Source organism: Hyla sarda, unplaced genomic scaffold (assembly GCF_029499605.1).
Source record: "Hyla sarda isolate aHylSar1 unplaced genomic scaffold, aHylSar1.hap1 scaffold_199, whole genome shotgun sequence".
NCBI lineage: Eukaryota > Metazoa > Chordata > Amphibia > Anura > Hylidae > Hyla > Hyla sarda.
In genome coordinates this window covers 159,758-183,135 of record NW_026608649.1, presented here as the reverse complement: position 1 = coordinate 183,135, position 23,378 = coordinate 159,758, and the positions used below count along the sequence as shown (strand labels likewise).

The window sequence follows — 23,378 nt, the reverse complement described above, 5'->3', positions numbered from 1 at the left end:
TCTGTCTTTTATTAAAAAATGTTGCATTTTCTCAAAAACCATCTGTCTCATCTCATATTCATTGTGTACCCAGTAGGGTGATATTCTTGAGGTGTGGTTAGATTTGTAAACTACTTCTATTAAAAAATCTTAATCCTTCCAGTACTTTTTAGGGGCTGTATACCACAAAGGAAATGCTTTTCTTTTTGGATTTCTCTTCTGTCACGAGCACAGTACTCTCTGCTGACCTCTGCTATCCATTTTAGGAACTGTCCCGAGCAGGAGAAAATCCCCATAGAAAACATATGCTGCTCTGGACAGTTCCTAAAATGGACAGAGATGTCAGCAGAGAGCACTGTGGTCATGGCAGAAGAGAAATCCAAAAAGAAAAGCATTTCCTATGTAGTATACAGCCCCTAAAAAGTACTGGAAGGTTTAAGATTTTTTAATAGAAGTAATTTACAAATCTGTTTAACTTTCTGGCACCAGTTGATTAAAAAAATATTTGTTTTTCACGAGAGTACCCCTTTAACTATTACCGGTGTGAGTTTCCGGGTAATGTGATTGGGGGTGGATCCCACTGAGATTTAGTATAAAATCGGGTTTAATATTCTTCACACTATGCCTTGACAAAGGGGTTTCTTTCCCGAAACGCGTCGGTTGTTGCACTATTTTAATTCCTCCCCAATCTTTTGTAGATGTTTTTATATGGATTAATAAAGCATTACAGTTTTATATTCTACAGAACTGGATCGGAGGGCCGGTTTTCCCTTTGAGAGAAGGATCTTTCTCTATCTCTTCGTGTTAAGGCAGCTACGCCCTGTGCACCTGGTCCATCTGATACTGGCGTCACGGTGTGTGTGTGGGGGGGGGGGCGAGCAGACATTTCCTTTCGTTCTATGATTATAATTAATAACTACTGATTTGTAGTTCTACTGGTGTGTAGTCAACAATAATGCGTTATTATTTATCTTTATATATCTAATTGATATTTCCACTTATATATCATTGTGTTTATTACTCATTAATGTTTATTACTTATATCCAATAAATCAGCATGTTTTATAATACCTGTGTATTATTTTATATTGCAAAAATACCTTCCTAGTGTAATAGACATCAAAAGAACTTAAAGGGTTACCCCGGTGCACCGTCGTTTTGAACATTTTGTGTAGAACACTCAGACCTGGATACAGTGATTGTGATGTCACGACCAAACCCCCTCCATTCACGTCTATGGGAGGGGGCGTGTCGACAGACACGCCCCCTCCCATAGACGTGAATGGAGGGGGGGCGTGACATGACGTTGCGATTGTGTGTGGCCGTGACATCACTATCACTGCTGCAGGAACCCGGTGTAAGATGTCTAGGGGCGGAGTACCCCTTTAGTATCTTAGGAATAGTCGGCTCAGATGTGAATTGCATTGTTTATATTTTTAGGCAATTCACCAGGTCGTGATTTTTATCATTTTTATAATTGTTGTTGACCTTAGGTCATTGGTCACTAATGGCGCCATTACCACTCATTATGCGTGTTTATCCGACACTGGAGGGTGACCATATCTGGGGGTGAAGATATCCTTATATACAATTTTTTCCCCATACAAAAAGAAAAAATGGTCCCAGTCCTTAAGGGGTTAAGAAAGCATAAGAGAAATACGCACAACTTTTGGTCCTCCACCATAGACTGTATATACTGACGGTGCTAATTTAAATATAATAACTTTATTAAATATTTTATAATATATATAAATGTTATTATTTAAGGGACCAATCATAAGCACCACATCTATAAATGACTTCAGTCGTTTCTCCACCATGCTTTACCCTTCTTCGTAGTGTAGGGGGCGGAAGATCAAGGTTAAGTGCACAAAACCCAAAGGATTTAAGATCTGGAGAGACGACTCCGAATAGGTGAGACATCGGGAACAACCTTCATCTGCTGATGGACTCTCTGGTGAGAAAGAGAAGCCGATTTCTAGGCAAATTATTTTTTTACATTCCAAACATGAAAATGGCTTCTCCACTGTGTGAATTCTCTGATATTGAACATGAAACAATCTTCGGTTAAATCCTCTAACACGACAACGGCCTCTTTCTTGCATGAACTTTTTGATGTTTAAGAAAACCTGATGGGTCGGCAAAACATTTTCCACATTCTGTACATGAAAACGGCTTCTCCCCTGTGTGGATTCTCTGATGTGTAACAAGACGTGATTTTTTGATAAAACATTTCCCACATTCTGAACATGAAAAGGGCTTCTCCCCTGTGTGACATCTGAGATGATTGACAAGATTAGATTTTTGGGTGAAACATTTTCCACATTCTGTACATGAAAAAGGCTTCTCTCCTGTGTGACTTCTGTGATGACTGACAAGACCTGATTTCTGGATGAAAGATTTTCCACATTCAAGACATGAAAATGGCTTCTCCCCCATGTGACTTCTGTGATGACTAAGAAGACTTGATTTTTGGGTGAAACATTTTCCACATTCAAGACACGAATATGGTTTCTCCCCTGTGTGGATTCTCTGATGAACAGTAAGTTTTGATCGCAGAGGAAAACATTTCCCACATTCTAAACATACTATTGCCCCTTCCCCCGTGTGACTTTTCTGATGTCTGGCAAGATATGATTTATTGGCAAAAGATTTTGAACATTCAGAACATGAAAACGGTTTATCCCCTGTGTGGATATTCTCATGCTCAATTAGATGTGATTTCTTGAAAAAACATTTTCCACATTCTGAACATGAAAATGGCTTCACCCCTGTATGAATTTTCTCGTGTTGAATTAGACTTGAATTATTGGTGAAACATTTCCCACATTCTGAACAGGAAACAAGCTTCTCCCCTGTGTGGATTCTCTGATGTAGTATTAGAGATGATTTCTTGGTGAAACATTTTCCACACGCTGCACATGAAAATGATTTTTTCCCTGGGGAAAATTTCTGCTGTTTAATAGGACCTGACTTCTGGTTAGAACATTTTCTACATTCTGAACATTGAAGCTGGGCCTCTTCTATGTGAGTGTTCTGATCGAATTTGTGCTGAAATCTTTTCCCACATCCTGAACACAGAAACTGATTTTCTCCAAGATAACCATGTGGCATATTCTTCTTGTCTCCTTTAAGGTCTATGGATGGAAAGAGGTTTTGTCCCAAGTCTTTGCAGTGACCATCTAGAGAAAATGGAGAAGAGCTTTATTTTCTTACATTCATCACATAAAGCTTTCTAGGTAACCTGCCGTCACTTTCATGAGTCATTGTGGCCATCCCCAGCTGCTTCTTCCACCCTACAAGCCTTGCTTAATAGACCTGTATCTCCATAGGGTATAGGGAGACATCTGGGGCATAAAGAGACCACCATGGACCCCCTTATGGTTAGCGCAGTATATAATATATAACTGATGGCAGATTCCCTTTAACGCCTCCCTGTACCATGAGGGATCTGATCCATCATGTAGCCGGCATTATGGGTGTATGTAGCGGGGTCCTGACGCAATCACACTACATACCCGGTGGTCCCTGGCTGATCTCAGGAGCCGGAAGCCACCGCTAATGACTTTAGATGCCAAAGTTGAGAGTGGAATCTAAAAGGCAAATCAACTGTATAATGGAGCTCAGTCCAAATTCCCATTAGTCCTGAAGGTGAAGAGGCCCATCGGAGGTCCTGAACAGTACGAAATGATCTGCAGCCTTCTCCATGTCTCCTGCTCAGTTTTCTATCACCTACCTGTATTTATAGAGCCTACCTGTATTTATAGAACCTACCTGTATTTATAGTCCCAACCTGTATTTATAGTCCCAACCTGTATTTATAGTCCCTACCTGTATTTATAGTCCCTACCTGTATTTATAGACCCTACCTGTATTTATAGAACCTACCTGTATTTATAGACCCTACCTGTATTTATAGAACCTACCTGTATTTATAGAGCCTACCTGTATTTATAGAGCCTACCTGTATTTATAGAACCTACCTGTATTTATAGACCCTACCTGTATTTATAGAACCTACCTGTATTTATAGAGCCTACCTGTATTTATGGTCCCTACCTGTATTTATAGAACCTACCTGTATTTATAGTCCCAACCTGTATTTATAGTCCCTACCTGTATTTATAGACCCTACCTGTATTTATAGAACCTACCTGTATTTATAGAGCCTACCTGTATTTATGGTCCCTACCTGTATTTATAGAACCTACCTGTATTTATAGAACCTACCTGTATTTATAGAGCCTACCTGTATTTATAGAGCCTACCTGTATTTATAGAGCCTACCTGTATTTATAGTCCCTACCTGTATTTATAGTACCTACCTGTATTTATAGAACCTACCTGTATTTATAGAGCCTACCTGTATTTATGGTCCCTACCTGTATTTATAGAACCTACCTGTATTTATACTCCCAATCTGTATTTATAGAACCTACCTGTATTTATAGAGCCTACCTGTATTTATAGAGCCTACCTGTATTTATAGTCCCTACCTGTATTTATAGTCCCTACCTGTATTTATAGAGCCTACCTGTATTTATAGAACCTACCTGTATTTATAGAGCCTACCTGTATTTATAGAGCCTACCTGTATTTATAGAGCCTACCTGTATTTATAGCCCCTACCTGTATTTATAGAGCCTACCTGTATTTATAGAGCCTACCTGTATTTATAGAACCTACCTGTATTTATAGAGCCTACCTGTATTTATAGCCCCTACCTGTATTTATAGAGCCTACCTGTATTTATAGAACCTACCTGTATTTATAGAGCCTACCTGTATTTATAGCCCCTACCTGTATTTATAGAGCCTACCTGTATTTATAGAGCCTACCTGTATTTATAGAGCCTACCTGTATTTATAGCCCCTACCTGTATTTATAGAGCCTACCTGTATTTATAGAGCCTACCTGTATTTATAGAGCCTACCTGTATTTATAGCCCCTACCTGTATTTATAGAGCCTACCTGTATTTATAGCCCCTACCTGTATTTATAGAGCCTACCTGTATTTATAGAGCCTACCTGTATTTATAGAGCCTACCTGTATTTATAGCCCCTACCTGTATTTATAGAGCCTACCTGTATTTATGGTCCCTACCTGTATTTATAGAGCCTACCTGTATTTATAGAGCCTACCTGTATTTATAGAACCTACCTGTATTTAGAGCCTACCTGTATTTATAGAGCCTACCTGTATTTATAGAACCTACCTGTATTTATATTCCCTACCTGTATTTATAGTCCCTACCTGTATTTATAGAACCTACCTGTATTTATAGAGCCTACCTGTATTTATAGTCCCTACCTGTATTTATGGTCCCTACCTGAATTTATAGAGCCTACCTGTATTTATGCTCCCTACCTGTATTTATAGAGCCTACCTGTATTTATAGAGTCTACCTGTATTTATAGAGTCTACCTGTATTTATAGAACCTACCCGTATTTATAGAGCCTACCTGTATTTATAGAGCCTACCTGTATTTATAGAGCCTACCTGTATTTATAGAGCCTACCTGTATTTATAGAACCAACCTGTATTTATAGAGCCTACCTGTATTTATAGAACCTACCTGTATTATTAGAGCCTACCTGTATTTATAGCCCCTACCTGAATTTATAGTCCCTACCTGTATTTATAGAGCCTACCTGTATTTATAGAGCCTACCTGTATTTATAGAACCTACCTGTATTTATAGAACCAACCTGTATATAGAGCCTACCTGTATTTATAGCCCCTACCTGTATTTATAGAGCCTACCTGTATTTATAGAGCCTACCTGTATTTATAGAACCAACCTGTATTTATAGAACCTACCTGTATTCATAGAACCAACCTGTATTTATAGAACCTACCTGTATTTATAGAACCTACGTGTATTTATAGAGCCTACCTGTATTTATAGAACCTACCTGTATTTATAGAGTCTACCTGTATTTATAGAGCCTACCTGTATTTATAGCCCCTACCTGTATTTATAGAGCCTACCTGTATTTATAGAACCAACCTGTATTTATAGAGCCTACCTGTATTTATAGAGCCTACCTGTATTTATAGAGCCTACCTGTATTTATAGAACCTACCTGTATTTATAGAGTCTACCTGTATTTATAGAGCCTACCTGTATTTATAGAACCTACCTGTATTATTAGAGCCTACCTGTATTTATAGCCCCTACCTGAATTTATAGTCCCTACCTGTATTTATAGAGCCTACCTGTATTTATAGAGCCTACCTGTATTTATAGAACCTACCTGTATTTATAGAACCAACCTGTATATAGAGCCTACCTGTATTTATAGCCCCTACCTGTATTTATAGAGCCTACCTGTATTTATAGAGCCTACCTGTATTTATAGAACCAACCTGTATTTATAGAACCTACCTGTATTCATAGAACCAACCTGTATTTATAGAACCTACCTGTATTTATAGAACCTACGTGTATTTATAGAGCCTACCTGTATTTATAGAACCTACCTGTATTTATAGAGTCTACCTGTATTTATAGAGCCTACCTGTATTTATAGCCCCTACCTGTATTTATAGAGCCTACCTGTATTTATAGAACCAACCTGTATTTATAGAGCCTACCTGTATTTATAGAGCCTACCTGTATTTATAGAGCCTACCTGTATTTATAGAACCTACCTGTATTTATAGCCCCTACCTGTATTTATAGAGCCTACCTGTATTTATAGAACCTACCTGTATTTATAGAGCCTACCTGTATTTATAGCCCCTACCTGTATTTATAGAGCCTACCTGTATTTATAGAACCTACCTGTATTTATGGTCCCTACCTGTATTTATAGAGCCTACCTGTATTTATAGAACCTACCTGTATTTAGAGCCTACCTGTATTTATAGAGCCTACCTGTATTTATAGAACCTACCTGTATTTATATTCCCTACCTGTATTTATAGTCCCTACCTGTATTTATAGAACCTACCTGTATTTATAGAGCCTACCTGTATTTATAGTCCCTACCTGTATTTATGGTCCCTACCTGAATTTATAGAGCCTACCTGTATTTATGGTCCCTACCTGTATTTATAGAGCCTACCTGTATTTATAGTGTCTACCTGTATTTATAGAGTCTACCTGTATTTATAGAACCTACCCGTATTTATAGCCCCTACCTGTATTTATAGAGCCTACCTGTATTTATAGAGCCTACCTGTATTTATAGAACCAACCTGTATTTATAGAGCCTACCTGTATTTATAGAACCTACCTGTATTATTAGAGCCTACCTGTATTTATAGCCCCTACCTGAATTTATAGAGCCTACCTGTATTTATAGAACCTACCTGTATTTATAGAACCAACCTGTATTTATAGAACCTACCTGTATTTATAGAACCTACGTGTATTTATAGAGCCTACCTGTATTTATAGAACCTACCTGTATTTATAGAACCAACCTGTATTTATAGAACCAACCTGTATTTATAGAACCTACCTGTATTTATAGAACCTACGTGTATTTATAGAGCCTACCTGTATTTATAGAACCTACCTGTATTTATAGAGTCTACCTGTATTTATAGAGCCTACCTGTATTTATAGCCCCTACCTGAATTTATAGAGCCTACCTGTATTTATAGAACCTACCTGTATTATTAGAGCCTACCTGTATTTATAGAACCTACCTGTATTATTAGAGCCTACCTGTATTTATAGAGCCTACCTGTATTTATAGAGCCTACCTGTATTTATAGAACCAACCTGTATTTATAGAGCCTACCTGTATTTATAGAGCATACCTGTATTTATAGAACCTACCTGTATTTATAGAACCAACCCGTATTTATAGAGCCTACCTGTATTTATAGAACCTACCTGTATTTATAGAGCCTACCTGTATTTATAGAGCCTACCTGTATTTATAGAACCAACCTGTATTTATAGAGCCTACCTGTATTTATAGAACCTACCTGTATTTATAGAGCCTACCTGTATTTATAGCCCCTACCTGTATTTATAGAGCCTACCTGTATTTATAGAACCAACCTGTATTTATAGAGCCTACCTGTATTTATAGAGCCTACCTGTATTTATAGAGCCTACCTGTATTTATAGAGCCTACCTGTATTTATAGCCCCTACCTGTATTTATAGAGCCTACCTGTATTTATAGAACCTACCTGTATTTATAGAGCCTACCTGTATTTATAGCCCCTACCTGTATTTATAGAGCCTACCTGTATTTATGGTCCCTACCTGTATTTATAGAGCCTACCTGTATTTATAGAGCCTACCTGTATTTATAGAACCTACCTGTATTTATAGAACCTACCTGTATTTAGAGCCTACCTGTATTTATAGAGCCTACCTGTATTTATAGAACCTACCTGTATTTATATTCCCTACCTGTATTTATAGTCCCTACCTGTATTTATAGTCCCTACCTGTATTTATAGAACCTACCTGTATTTATAGAGCCTACCTGTATTTATAGTCCCTACCTGTATTTATAGTCCCTACCTGTATTTATGGTCCCTACCTGAATTTATAGAGCCTACCTGTATTTATGGTCCCTACCTGTATTTATAGAGCCTACCTGTATTTATAGAGTCTACCTGTATTTATAGAGTCTACCTGTATTTATAGAGTCTACCCGTATTTATAGAGTCTACACGTATTTATAGAACCTACCCGTATTTATAGCCCCTACCTGTATTTATAGAGCCTACCTGTATTTATAGAGCCTACCTGTATTTATAGAGCCTACCTGTATTTATAGAACCAACCTGTATTTATAGAGCCTACCTGTATTTATAGAACCTACCTGTATTATTAGAGCCTACCTGTATTTATAGCCCCTACCTGAATTTATAGTCCCTACCTGTATTTATAGAGCCTACCTGTATTTATAGAGCCTACCTGTATTTATAGAACCTACCTGTATTTATAGAACCAACCTGTATTTATAGAACCTACCTGTATTTATAGAACCTACGTGTATTTATAGAGCCTACCTGTATTTATAGAACCTACCTGTATTTATAGAACCAACCTGTATTTATAGAACCAACCTGTATTTATAGAACCTACCTGTATTTATAGAACCTACGTGTATTTATAGAGCCTACCTGTATTTATAGAACCTACCTGTATTTATAGAGTCTACCTGTATTTATAGAGCCTACCTGTATTTATAGCCCCTACCTGAATTTATAGAGCCTACCTGTATTTATAGAACCTACCTGTATTATTAGAGCCTACCTGTATTTATAGAGCCTACCTGTATTTATAGAGCCTACCTGTATTTATAGAACCAACCTGTATTTATAGAACCAACCTGTATTTATAGAGCCTACCTGTATTTATAGCCCCTACCTGTATTTATAGAGCCTACCTGTATTTATAGAACCTACCTGTATTTATAGAACCAACCCGTATTTATAGAGCCTACCTGTATTTATAGAGCCTACCTGTATTTATAGAACCTACCTGTATTTATAGAGCCTACCTGTATTTATAGAGCCTACCTGTATTTATAGAACCAACCTGTATTTATAGAGCCTACCTGTATTTATAGAGCCTACCTGTATTTATAGAACCTAACTGTATTTATAGAGCCTACCTGTATTTATAGAACCTACCTGTATTTATAGAGCCTACCTGTATTTATAGTCCCTACCTTTATTTATAGTCCCAACCTGTATTTAAAGAGCCTACCTGTATTTAGTGCCTACCTGTATTTCTAGAACCCACCTGTATTTCTAGAACCTACCTGTATTTATAGCCCCTACCTGTATTTATAGAGCCTACCTGTATTTATAGAACCAACCTGTATTGATAGAGCCTACCTGTATTTATAGAACCTACCTGTATTATTAGAGCCTACCTGTATTTATAGCCCCTACCTGAATTTATAGTCCCTACCTGTATTTATAGAGCCTACCTGTATTTATAGAACCAACCCGTATTTATAGAACCTACGTGTATTTATAGAACCAACCTGTATTTATAGAGCCTACCTGAATTTATAGTCCCTACCTGTATTTATAGAGCCTACCTGTATTTATAGAGCCTACCTGTATTTATAGAACCAATCTGTATTTATAGAGCCTACCTGTATTTATAGAACCTACCTGTATTTATAGAGCCTACCTGTATTTATAGAGCCTACCTGTATTTATAGAGCCTACCTGTATTTATAGAACCAACCTGTATTGATAGAGCCTACCTGTATTTATAGAACCTACCTGTATTATTAGAGCCTACCTGTATTTATAGCCCCTACCTGAATTTATAGTCCCTACCTGTATTTATAGAACCAACCTGTATTTATAGAGCCTACCTGTATTTATAGTCCCTACCTGTATTTATAGACCCTACCTGTATTTATAGAACCTACCTGTATTTATAGAACCTACCCGTATTTATAGAGCCTACCTGTATTTATAGAACCTACCTGTATTTATAGAACCAATCTGTATTTATAGAGCCTACCTGTATTTATAGAACCTACCTGTATTTATAGAACTTACCTGTATTTATAGAACCAAACTGTATCAACCAAGGAAATAAAATGTTCTTTATCTTGAAATTAAGAAAATTAGGGATCTACTCCTCGTAAAATGAAAATCTTCCCAGATGCACGGGACTGGACAGAGAATGTGTAATTGAGCACCGGTCGGGTGTCTGGGATGGTCACACCTAAGAACAAGAAGCAATATAATAGGGGGCAATGGTTCCTTCACCACTGGGCACAGTATGGGGCAGAATAAGCCTTCTGAAAAGTTGGATCCCCTGGAAACCAAGTGCCCATGGCCCCAGAAGACTCCACTTCTATCCTATTGGACTTTTTCCATCTGATTCTCTTTGTTTCTCTTCCAGATGAGGACCCTGTAGATCTCCAGCCCGCTGCTGGGACCCCCCGCTATCTCCCAGCAGCGCCCGCATTGTTTGCGGGGACTGAGTCTCTAGTTTCGGAAACCTCCGGGTTTCCGGGACTGGGGACGTGACATCACGCCCCCTCCATACAAGTGTATGGGAGGGGGCGTGGCGGCCGTCCCGCCCCCTCCCATAGACATGAATAGAGGGGGCGTGGCGTGACATCACGTCGCCAGTCCCGGAAACCCGGAGGTTTCCATAATAGAGAAGCAGTCCCCACATAGAATGCGGGCGCTGCAGGGAGATCGCGGGGGGTCCCAGCAGCAGGCCCCCCACCATCAGACATCTTCTCCTCTATACTTTGAATAGGGGATAAAATGTTTTTGCCCGGAATACTCCTTTAACTGAGTTGTAAGATAGTATTTTAATTAAATTGTTTAAAACCAATATACATGGCACAAATACTAAAACAAAAGGGGGAAAGCCCCTACTGGGGAGACTAAACAAAGGGGCCACACCACCTGCTCCATACAGTCTATTGTGCCCTTACACATATTTATTTCCATCATGTTTATCCATAGATCCACAATATTTCCCTTTTTACACATAATTAAATCATGTTAATACGTTGGCTAATTGGTAATGAACCAGTCATGTGATCAGTACGTGTGGTGAGATACCCAGAAGTATCGCGGCGTTCGGAGGCTCGGGCGCCATGTGCCGACACGGGGAGGACGCGTCTTTTAGCCAAGTGTGTATATTTTTGTGTATTAACCCATGAATAGGTGGTGTGGCCCCTTTCTTTAGTCTCCCCAGTAGGAGCTTTTCCCCTTGTGTTTTAATATTTGTGCCATTTATATTGGTTTTATATGCTTTAATAAAAATTATATTTGACAATTAAATGACTCCACAGTATTTTTGTGTTCATCTATTTAGTTAAAGGGGTATTCCAGGCAAAACTTTTTTTTATATATAACAACTGGCTCCAGAAAGTTAAACAGATTTGTAAATTACAAGAGCAAAGAGAAGATGTGATATTCGGCACTGCTCCTATTGGCTAGGCTGGATTATACGGCGGGCGTGTGACTTGGATAAACCGATAGAGATATGGTGGTGCTCTGACGTTTCAGCAAGGTATAAATCTTCAATGCAGTAAAGAATAGAATAACATCGGCACTCACCGGTCTTCTCTTAAAAAAGGCTTCTTTATTGATACATACTCACAACATGAAATGCAGTAAGGGAGAGGGACCCGTGCAGGGGGGGTACGTAGTAGGCAACAGATTCTGTTTCACTCGTTATACGAGCTTCATCCGGCCATTTGTAAATTACTTCTATTGAAAAATCTTAATCCTTCCAATAGTTATTAGCTTCTGAAGTTTTCTGTCTAACTGCTCAATGATGATGTCACGTCCCGGAAGCTGTGCATGATGGGAGAATATCCCCATAGGAACTGCACAGCTCCTGGGACGTGAGTCATCAGAGAGCAGTTAGACAGAAAACAACAACTCAACTTCAGAAGCTAATAACTATTGGACGGATTAAGATTTTTTAATAGAAGTAATTTACAAATCTGTTTAACTTTCCGGAACCAGTTGATATATAAAAAGAAAAGTTGTGGCCTGGAATACCCCTTTAAGTCTGATATAAAGATTTATGATTATCTAGATTACGTATCAGTACTTCGGTGTTCGTTGCGTATTGTTGCGTTGCTTACTGCACAATATATATCGCAATCTCAATCAAATAATTGGGGATTGTGCGATATAACGATTAGGAAAACTTTGTGATTATGCTGGGAGGGGAAACGGTGAAACTCAAGGCGGCAGCTGTATTCTCATCCTCTGTGAAGCGCGGTCCGGCCCCTTCGGGGTGGGTTTTACGGTTTCCCCTCCCAGCAGTGCCAAGCGCTAGTAGGAGGTTAACCCCACCATGGCTGGCCGATGTTTATAAACAGCGCAGCCATGTGGCAGGTGTATGAAGCGAGCTCTGGAGCTTCTTCATACTGGCTAATGCCAGAAATCACCAATGATTGCTGCGTCTAAAATGCCGAAAACACACGCTGGTAACTCAGTGGAGCTGATCAGGACCCCAGCGGCAAAACTCATGGGGTCCTGATCAGTTGAGAGGACGGGCAGAGGTTCCCTACCTGCAAATATGTTGGCAGCCTCAGCAGGCTGTAGTAATGGGGCGTCGATAACACTTGTCAATGCTGTTCTATGGCAGGCTGTAGTAATGGAGCGTCGATAACACTTGTCAATGCTGTTCTATGGCAGGCTGTAGTAATGGAGCACAGATAACACTTGTCAATGCTGTTCTATGGTAGGCTGTAGTAATGGTGCACTAATAACACTGATCAATGTTGTGCTATGGCAGGCTGTAGTAATGGAGTGTCGATAACCCTTGTCAATGATGTTCTATGGCAGGCTGTAGTAATGGAGCGTCGATAACAATGATCAATGCTGTGCTATGGCAGGCTGTAGTAATGGAGCGTCGATAACAATGATCAATGCTGTGCTATGGCAGGCTGTAGTAATGGAGTGTCGATAACACTGATCAATGCTGTACTATGGCAGGTTGTAGTAATGGAGTGTAGACAACACTGATCAATGCTGTACTATGGTAGGCTGTAGTAATGGAGCGCTGATAACCCTGATCAATGTTGTTCTATGGTAGGCTGTAGTAATGGAGTGTAGACAACACTGATCAATGCTGTGCTATGGCAGGCTGTAGTAATGGATCGTTGATAACATTGATGAATGCTGTTCTATGGCAGGCTGTAGTAATGGAGCGCTGATAACAATGATCAATGCTGTGCTATGGCAGGCTGTAGTAATGGAGTGTCGATAACACTTGTCAATGCTGTTCTATGGCAGGCTGTAGTAATGGAGTGTCGATAACACTTGTCAATGCTGTTCTATGGCAGGCTGTAGTAATGGAGCGCCGATAACAATGATCAATGCTGTTCTATGGCAGGCTGTAGTAATGGAGCGTCGATAACCCTGGTCAATGCTGTTCTATGGCAGGCTGTAGTAATGGAGTGCTGATAACACTGATCAATGCTGTGCTATGGCAGGCTGTAGTAATGGAGTGTCGATAACAATGATCAATGCTGTGCTATGGCAGGCTGTAGTAATGGAGTGTCGATAATGATAAATGCTGTGCTATGGCAGGCTGTAGTAATGGAGTGTCGATAATGATAAATGCTGTGCTATGGCAGGCTGTAGTAATGGAGTGTCGATAACAATGATCAATGCTGTGCTATGGCAGGCTGTAGTAATGGAGCACTGATAACACTGATCAATGCTGTTCTATGGCAGGCTGTAGTAATGGAGCGCTGATAACAATGATCAATGCTGTACTATGGCAGGCTGTAGTAATGGAGCGTCGATAACCCTTGTCAATGCTGTTCTATGGCAGGCTGTAGTAATGGAGTGCTGATAACACTGATCAATGCTGTTCTATGGCAGGCTGTAGTAATGGAGCGCTGATAACAATGATCAATGCTGTGCTATGGCAGGCTGTAGTAATGGAGTGTAGACAACACTGATCAATGTTGTTCTATGGCAGGCTGTAGTAATGGAGCACCGATAACCCTGATCAATGCAGTACTATGGCAGGCTGTAGTAATGGAGCGCCGATAACCCTGATCAATGCAGTACTATGGCAGGCTGTAATAATGGAACGCTGATAACACTGATCAATGCTGTTCTATGGCAGGCTGTAGTAATGGAGTGTAGACAACACTGATCAATTCTGTTCTATGGCAGGCTGTAGTAATGGAGCTCTGATAACACTGATCAATGCTGTACTATGGCAGGTTGTAGTAATGGAGCGCTGATAACCCTGATCAATGTTGTTCTATGGCAGGCTGTAGTAATGGAGCTCTGATAACACTGATCAATGCTGTACTATGGCAGGTTGTAGTAATGGAGCGCCGATAACGTTGATCAATGCTGTTCTATGGCAGGCTGTAGTAATGGAACGCTGATAACACTGATCAATGCTGTTCTATGGCAGGCTGTAGTAATGGAGTGTAGACAACACTGATCAATTCTGTTCTATGGCAGGCTGTAGTAATGGAGCGCTGATAACCCTGATCAATGTTGTTCTATGGCAGGCTGTAGTAATGGAGTGCTGATAACACTGATCAATGCTGTGCTATGGCAGGCTGAAGTAATGGAGCGCAGATAACCCTGATCAATGTTGTTCTATGGCAGGCTGTAGTAATGGAGCGCTGATAACCTTGATCAATGATGTTCTATGGCAGGCTGTAGTAATGGAGTGTAGACAACACTGATCAATGCTGTGCTATGGCAGGCTGTAGTAATGGATCGTTGATAACACTGATGAATGCTGTTCTATGGCAGGCTGTAGTAATGGAGCATTGATAACACTGATGAATGCTGTTCTATGGCAGGCTGTAGTAATGGAGCGCTGATAACCCTCATCAATGCTGTGCTATGGCAGGCTGTAGTAATGGAGTGTAGACAACACTGATCATTGCTGTACTATGGCAGGCTGTAGTAATGGAGCGCTGATAACATGATCAATGCTGTGCTATGGCACAACATTGATCAGTGCCTGCAATCACAAGATTGTAAGTAATAAGTCCCCATGAAAGTTTTTTTCCTAACAGTGGCTCCAGTTGATGCAAAACTACAACTCCCAGCATGCCCGGAAAGCCACTGTTTGGAAAAAACTGCCCTATGGGGACCAAAAAATTATAAAAAAAGAAAAAAAAAGTAAAAAGGTAATACATGTGAAAATGTCCCTCCCCTAATAAAAGTTCCCCCCTTCATTTTTACATAAAATAATGTAAATGAAAATAAACAAACATATGTGGCGTTGCCACATGTATAAATATCCAAACTATGAAAATATAACATTATTGAACAATACAAGAGGAAACAGGCGTCCTGCACTCACCGTGTAAGAACTGGTCAAACAACTCACATCTCGGGTGATTCCTCCGGAGGGATCCCAAAGACTGTGCGGGGCGCTCAGAGGCGAGTGCCGGCGGTTTCACACAATGAATGTGCTTCGTTCGGCCTCCGGAGGAATCACCCGAGATGTGAGTCGTTTGACCAGTTCTTACACGGTGAGTGCAGGACGCCTATTTCCTCTTGTATTGTTCATTTTGCTGACTATCGTTTGCATTGTCCTAGCACCACCGAGTAAGGTTTGTCTGGTCTTCTGCCTGGCGTGAGTATATCCATCTCGTGGTTGAGGGTCATAGGTATCGGTGCCACTGTTTACCTCTTTAGTTTGGATAACATTATTGAAACAGCACGGTCAATGCCGTAAACAAAAGATAAAAACAAATACCAGGATTGCAAATTTTTGGTCACTTAATATATCAGAAAAAAAAAGCTTATATAAATTGATCAAAAAATTCCATCAAAACAAAAATGGTCCCAATAAAAACTACAAATCACAGCACAAAAAATAACCCTCATACAGCCCCATATACGGGAAAATTATAAAGTTATAGGGGTCAGAAAAGGATAATTTAAGAACACATTTTTAGGTAATAAATGAAAATAAAATCGATATATAATTTGGGTATGGCTGCAATTGTATGGACCTGCACCGAAAAGTGCCCTGCGTAGAATAAACCACCACAGCAAAGAAAAAAAAAATAAAGTTCCCAAATTTCTTTTCCCAATTTATCCCCAAAAATATAAAAATTTTTGTTTTACCATAGATTTTGAGTAAAATCAACAATTTCATTACAAAGTACAATTTGTGGCGCAGAAAGCAACCCTTATATAGGCTGTAGGTGGAGAATTTAAAGCGTTGCAGCTTTAAAAAAAAGTGAGGAGGGAAAAAAGAACCCCCCCCCCCTTCCTGGTCCTAAAAGGGATAATCTAAGGCATAAGATGTTTTTCACCAGAGTACCCCTTTAAGGGAATTCACTTACTCCCAGTTCTCCCTCCCACATGGCTGCACTGCACTACAGAGCAACGCAACAGCGCCGGAGAGGAATTAAGCTCATTCCTCACCATTTCATATTCTATCCCACTTTTTTATGTCCAGTCAATGAACATGAAATGGGGGGGGTGGGGGGGGGGGAGTGGCTACATAAGATAAAAGGATTTGACATGAAATGGAATGGAGGGGAGGAAGGAGACGTTTGGCTATGTAACATAAAGGGATTGGACATAAAATGGGAGAATTTCACCATTTGTTTATTATATCACAATCACATCGATATCACAAAATTTACCTCCATAATCGCAATCACACAATTTTCTTAAATCGTGCAGCCCTAATTATAAGCTACAGATAGAGAGGGAGGAGGAGGAGCATCACATTCCTCCGGGTACTTCCTTTCTATTACTCACCTGGACTAATTTCAGTAGGAATGTCCTCTTCCTTACACGCCCGATCCCTCCTCACATCCATTTCTTCTTCTTCAACAACTTCAGTTTTAATTTCTTTCACATTTTCATCCTGATCCAAAATATGAACAAAATAATAAACTATAATAATTCAGATTTAGAGAAAAGAGAAAATAATGACACAAATCGTCCATGACAACCCCGACCATCTACCTGATCATCCTGTAGGACATTGTCCTCTCCATCTACCTGATCATCCTGTAGGACATTGTCCTCTCCATCTACCTGATCATCCTGTAGGACATTGTCCTCTCCATCTACCTGATCATCCTGTAGGACATTGTCCTCTCCATCTACCTGATCATCCTGTAGGACATTGTCCTCTCCATCTACCTGATCATCCTGTAGGACATTGTCCTCTCCATCTACCTGATCATCCTGTAGGACATTGTCCTCTCTACCTGATCATCCTGTAGGACATTGTCCTCTCCATCTACCTGATCATCCTGTAGGACATTGTCCTCTCCATCTACCTGATCATCCTGTAGGACATTGTCCTCTCCATCTACCTGATCATCCTGTAGGACATTGTCCTCTCCATCTACCTGATCATCCTGTTGGACATTGTCCTCTCTACCTGATCATCCTGTAGGACATTGTCCTCTCTACCTGATCATCCTGTAGGACATTGTCCTCTCTACCTGATCATCCTGTAGGACATTGTCCTCTCCATCTACCTGATCATCCTGTAGGACATTGTCCTCTCTACCTGATCATCCTGTAGGACATTGTCCTCTCTACCTGATCATCCTGTAGGACATTGTCCTCTCCATCTACCTGATCATCCTGTAGGACATTGTCCTCTCCATCTACCTGATCATCCTGTAGGACATTGTCCTCTCCATCTACCTGATCATCCTGTAGGACATTGTCATCTCCATCTACCTGATCATCCTGTAGGACATTGTCCTCTCTACCTGATCATCCTGTAGGACATTGTCCTCTCTACCTGATCATCCTGTAGGACATTGTCCTCTCTACCTGATCATCCTGTAGGACATTGTCCTCTCCATCTACCTGATCATCCTGTAGGACATTGTCCTCTCTACCTGATCATCCTGTAGGACATTGTCCTCTCTACCTGATCATCCTGTAGGACATTGTCCTCTCTACCTGATCATCCTGTAGGACATTGTCCTCTCTACCTGATCATCCTGTAGGACATTGTCCTCTCTACCTGATCATCCTGTAGGACATTGTCCTCTCCATCTACCTGATCATCCTGTAGGACATTGTCCTCTCCATCTACCTGATCATCCTGTAGGACATTGTCCTTTCCATCTACCTGATCATCCTGTAGGACATTGTCCTCTCCATCTACCTGATCATCCTGTAGGACATTGTCTACTCCATCTACCTGATCATCCTGTAGGACATTGTCCACTCCATCTACCTGATCATCCTGTAGGACATTGTCCTCTCCATCTACCTGATCATCCTGTAGGACATTGTCCTCTCTACCTGATCATCCTGTAGGACATTGTCCTCTCTACCTGATCATCCTGTAGGACATTGTCCTCTCTACCTGATCATCCTGTAGGACATTGTCCTCTCTACCTGATCATCCTGTAGGACATTGTCCTCTCCATCTACCTGATCATCCTGTAGGACATTGTCCTCTCCATCTACCTGATCATCCTGTAGGACATTGTCCTCTCCATCTACCTGATCATCCTGTAGGACATTGTCCTCTCCATCTACCTGATCATCCTGTAGGACATTGTCCTCTCCATCTACCTGATCATCCTGTAGGACATTGTCCTCTCCATCTACCTGATCATCCTGTAGGACATTGTCCTCTCTACCTGATCATCCTGTAGGACATTGTCCTCTCTACCTGATCATCCTGTAGGACATTGTCCTCTCTACCTGATCATCCTGTAGGACATTGTCCTCTCCATCTACCTGATCATCCTGTAGGACATTGTCCTCTCCATCTACCTGATCATCCTGTAGGACATTGTCCTCTCCATCTACCCGATCATCCTGTAGGACATTATCCTCTCCATCTACCTCATCATCCTGTAGGACATTGTCCTCAACATCTACCTGATCATCCTGGAGGACATTGTCCTCTCCATCTACCTGATCATCCTGTAGGACATTGTCCTCAACATCTACCTGATCATCCTGGAGGACATTGTCCTCTCCATCTACCTGATCATCCTGTAGGACATTGTCCTCTCCATCTACCTGATCATCCTGTAGGACATTGTCCTCTCCATCTACCTGATCATCCTGTAGGACATTGTCCTCTCCATCTACCTGATCATCCTGTAGGACATTGTCCTCTCCATCTACCTGATCATCCTGTAGGACATTGTCCTCTCCATCTACCTGATCATCCTGTAGGACATTGTCCTCTCCATCTACCTGATCATCCTGTAGGACATTGTCCTCTCCATCTACCTGATCATCCTGTAGGACATTGTCCTCTCTACCTGATCATCCTGTAGGACATTGTCCACTCCATCTACCTGATCATCCTGTAGGACATTGTCCACTCCATCTACCTGATCATCCTGTAGGACATTGTCCTCTCCATCTACCTGATCATCCTGTAGGACATTGTCCTCTCCATCTACCCGATCATCCTGTAGGACATTATCCTCTCCATCTACCTCATCATCCTGTAGGACATTGTCCTCAACATCTACCTGATCATCCTGTAGGACATTGTCCACTCCATCTACCTGATCATCCTGTAGGACATTGTCCTCTCCATCTACTTGATCATCCTGTAGGACATTGTCCTCTCCATCTACCTGATCATTCTGTAGGACATTGTCCTCTCCATCTACCTGATCATCCTGTAGGACATTGTCCTCTCCATCTACCTGATCATCCTGTAGGACACTGTCCTCTCCATCTACCTGATCATCCTGCAGGACATTGTCCTCTCCATCTACCTGATCATCCTGTAGGACATTGTTCTCTCCATCTACCTGATCATCCTGTAGGACATTGTCCTCTCCATCTACCTGATCATCCTGTAGGACATTGTTCTCTCCATCTACCTGATCATCCTGTAGGACATTGTCCTCTCTACCTGATCATCCTGTAGGACATTGTCCTCTCCATCTACCTGATCATCCTGTAGGACATTGTCCTCTCTACCTGATCATCCTGTAGGACATTGTCATCTCCATCTACCTGATCATCCTGTAGGACATTGTCCTCTCCATCTACCTGATCATCCTGTAGGACATTGTCCTCTCTACCTGATCATCCTGTAGGACATTGTCCTCTCCATCTACCTGATCATCCTGTAGGACATTGTCCTCTCTACCTGATCATTCCGTAGGACATTGTCCTCTCCATCTACCTGATCATCCTGTAGGACATTGTCCTCTCCATCTACCTGATCATCCTGTAGGACATTGTCCTCTCCATCTACCTGATCATCCTGTAGGACATTGTCCTCTCTACCTGATCATCCTGCAGGACATTGTCCTCTCCATCTACCTGATCATCCTGTAGGACATTGTCCTCTCTACCTGATCATCCTGCAGGACATTGTCCTCTCCATCTACCTGATCATCCTGTAGGACATTGTCCTCTCCATCTACCTGATCATCCTGTAGGACATTGTCCTTTCCATCTACCTGATCATCCTGTAGGACATTGTCCTCTCCATCTACCTGATCATCCTGTAGGACATTGTCCTCTCCATCTACCTGATCATCCTGTAGGACATTGTCCTCTCAACCTGATCATCTTGTAGGACATTGTCCTCTCCATCTACCTGATCATCCTGTAGGACATTGTCCTCTCCATCTACCTGATCATCCTGTAGGACATTGTCCTCTCCATCTACCTGATCATCCTGTAGGACATTGTCCTCTCCATCTACCTGATCATCCTGTAGGACATTGTCCTCTCCATCTACCTGATCATCCTGTAGGACATTGTCCTCTCCATCTACCTGATCATCCTGTAGGACATTGTCCTCTCCATCTACCTGATCATCTTCTAGGACATTGTCCTCTCTACCTGATCATCCTGTAGGACATTGTCCTCTCCATCTACCTGATCATCCTGTAGGACATTGTCCTCTCCATCTACCTGATCATCCTGTAGGACATTGTCCTCTCTACCTGATCATCCTGTAGGACATTGTCCTCTATACCTGATCATCCTGTAGGACATTGTCCTCTCTACCTGATCATCCTGTAGGACATTGTCCTCTCTACCTGATCATCCTGTAGGACATTGTCCTCTCTACCTGATCATCCTGTAGGACACTGTCCTGTCTACCTGATCATCCTGTAGGACATTGTCCTCTCCATCTACCTGATCATCCTGTAGGACATTGTCCTCTCCATCTACCTGATCATCCTGTAGGACATTGTCCTCTCTACCTGATCATCCTGTAGGACATTGTCCTCTCTACCTGATCATCCTGTAGGACATTGTCCTCTCTACCTGATCATCCTGTAGGACATTGTCCTCTCCATCTACCTGATCATCCTGTAGGACATTGTCCTCTCTACCTGATCATCCTGTAGGACATTGTCCTCTCCATCTACCTGATCATCCTGTAGGACATTGTCCTCTCCATCTACCTGATCATCCTGTAGGACATTGTCCTCTCCATCTACCTGATCATCCTGTAGGACATTGTCCTCTCTCCCTGATCATCCTGTAGGACATTGTCCTCTCCATCAACCTGATCATCCTGTAGGACATTGTCCTCTCTACCTGATCATCCTGTAGGACATTGCCCTCTCTACCTGATCATCCTGTAGGACATTGCCCTCTCTACCTGATCATCCTGTAGGACATTGTCCTTTCTACCTGATCATCCTGTAGGACATTGTCCTCTCTACCTGATCATCCTGTAGGACATTGTCATCTCCATCTACCTGATCATCCTGTAGGACATTGTCCTCTCCATCTACCTGATCATCCTGTAGGACATTGTCCTCTCCATCTACCTGATCATCCTGTAGGACATTGTCCTCTCCATCTACCTGATCATCCTGTAGGACATTGTCCTCTCCATCTACCTGATCATCCTGTAGGACATTGCCCTCTCCATCTACCTGATCATCCTGTAGGACATTGTCCTCTCCATCTACCTGATCATCCTGTAGGACATTGTCCTCTCCATCTACCTGATCATCCTGTAGGACATTGTCCTCTCTACCCGATCATCCTGTAGGACATTGTCCTCTCTACCCGATCATCCTGTAGGACATTGTCCTCTCCATCTACCTGGTCATCCTGTAGGACATTGTCCTCTCCATCTACCTGATCATCCTGTAGGACATTGTCCTCTCTACCTGATCATCCTGTAGGACATTGTCCACTCCATCTACCTGATCATCCTGTAGGACATTGTCCACTCCATCTACCTGATCATCCTGTAGGACATTGTCCTCTCCATCTACCTGATCATCCTGTAGGACATTGTCCTCTCCATCTACCCGATCATCCTGTAGGACATTATCCTCTCCATCTACCTCATCATCCTGTAGGACATTGTCCTCAACATCTACCTGATCATCCTGTAGGACATTATCCTCTCCATCTACCTGATCATCCTGTAGGACATTGTCCTCTCTACCTGATCATCCTGTAGGACATTGTCCTCTCCATCTACCTGATCATCCTGTAGGACATTGTCCTCTCCATCTACCTGATCATCCTGTAGGACATTGTCCTCTCCATCTACCTGATCATCCTGTAGGACATTGTCCTCTCTACCTGATCATCCTGTAGGACATTGTCCTCTCTACCTGATCATCCTGTAGGACATTGTCATCTCCATCTACCTGATCATCCTGTAGGACATTGTCCTCTCTACCTGATCATCCTGTAGGACATTATCCTCTCTACCTGATCATCCTGTAGGACATTGTCCTCTCTACCTGATCATCCTGTAGGACATTGTCCTCTCCATCTACCTGATCATCCTGTAGGACATTGTCCTCTCTACCTGATCATCCTGTAGGACATTGTCCTCTCCATCTACCTGATCATCCTGTAGGATATTGTCCTCTCCATCTACCTGATCATCCTGTAGGACATTGTCCTCTCCATCTACCTGATCATCCTGTGGGACATTATCCTCTCCATTTACCTGATCATCCTGTAGGACATTGTCCTCTCCATCTACCTGATCATCCTGTAGGACCTT

At 41.5% G+C, this 23,378-nt stretch overlaps 1 protein-coding gene across 1 annotated transcript in view; it reads right to left on the bottom strand.

Moving 5' to 3' along the window:
- Positions 1–1,685: 1,685 nt before the first annotated feature.
- The window catches only part of LOC130317328 (zinc finger protein OZF-like), a 30,009-nt gene continuing 8,316 nt past the window's right edge, over positions 1,686–23,378 (bottom strand). Inside the window, exons 5-6 of the mRNA XM_056552837.1 lie at positions 17,180–17,288; positions 1,686–3,161 (exon numbers count right to left, since the gene is read on the bottom strand). Coding sequence (XP_056408812.1) covers positions 2,056–3,161; positions 17,180–17,288 — 1,215 coding nt within the window. The 3' untranslated portion in view covers positions 1,686–2,055. The remainder of the gene's footprint in view (positions 3,162–17,179; positions 17,289–23,378) is intronic.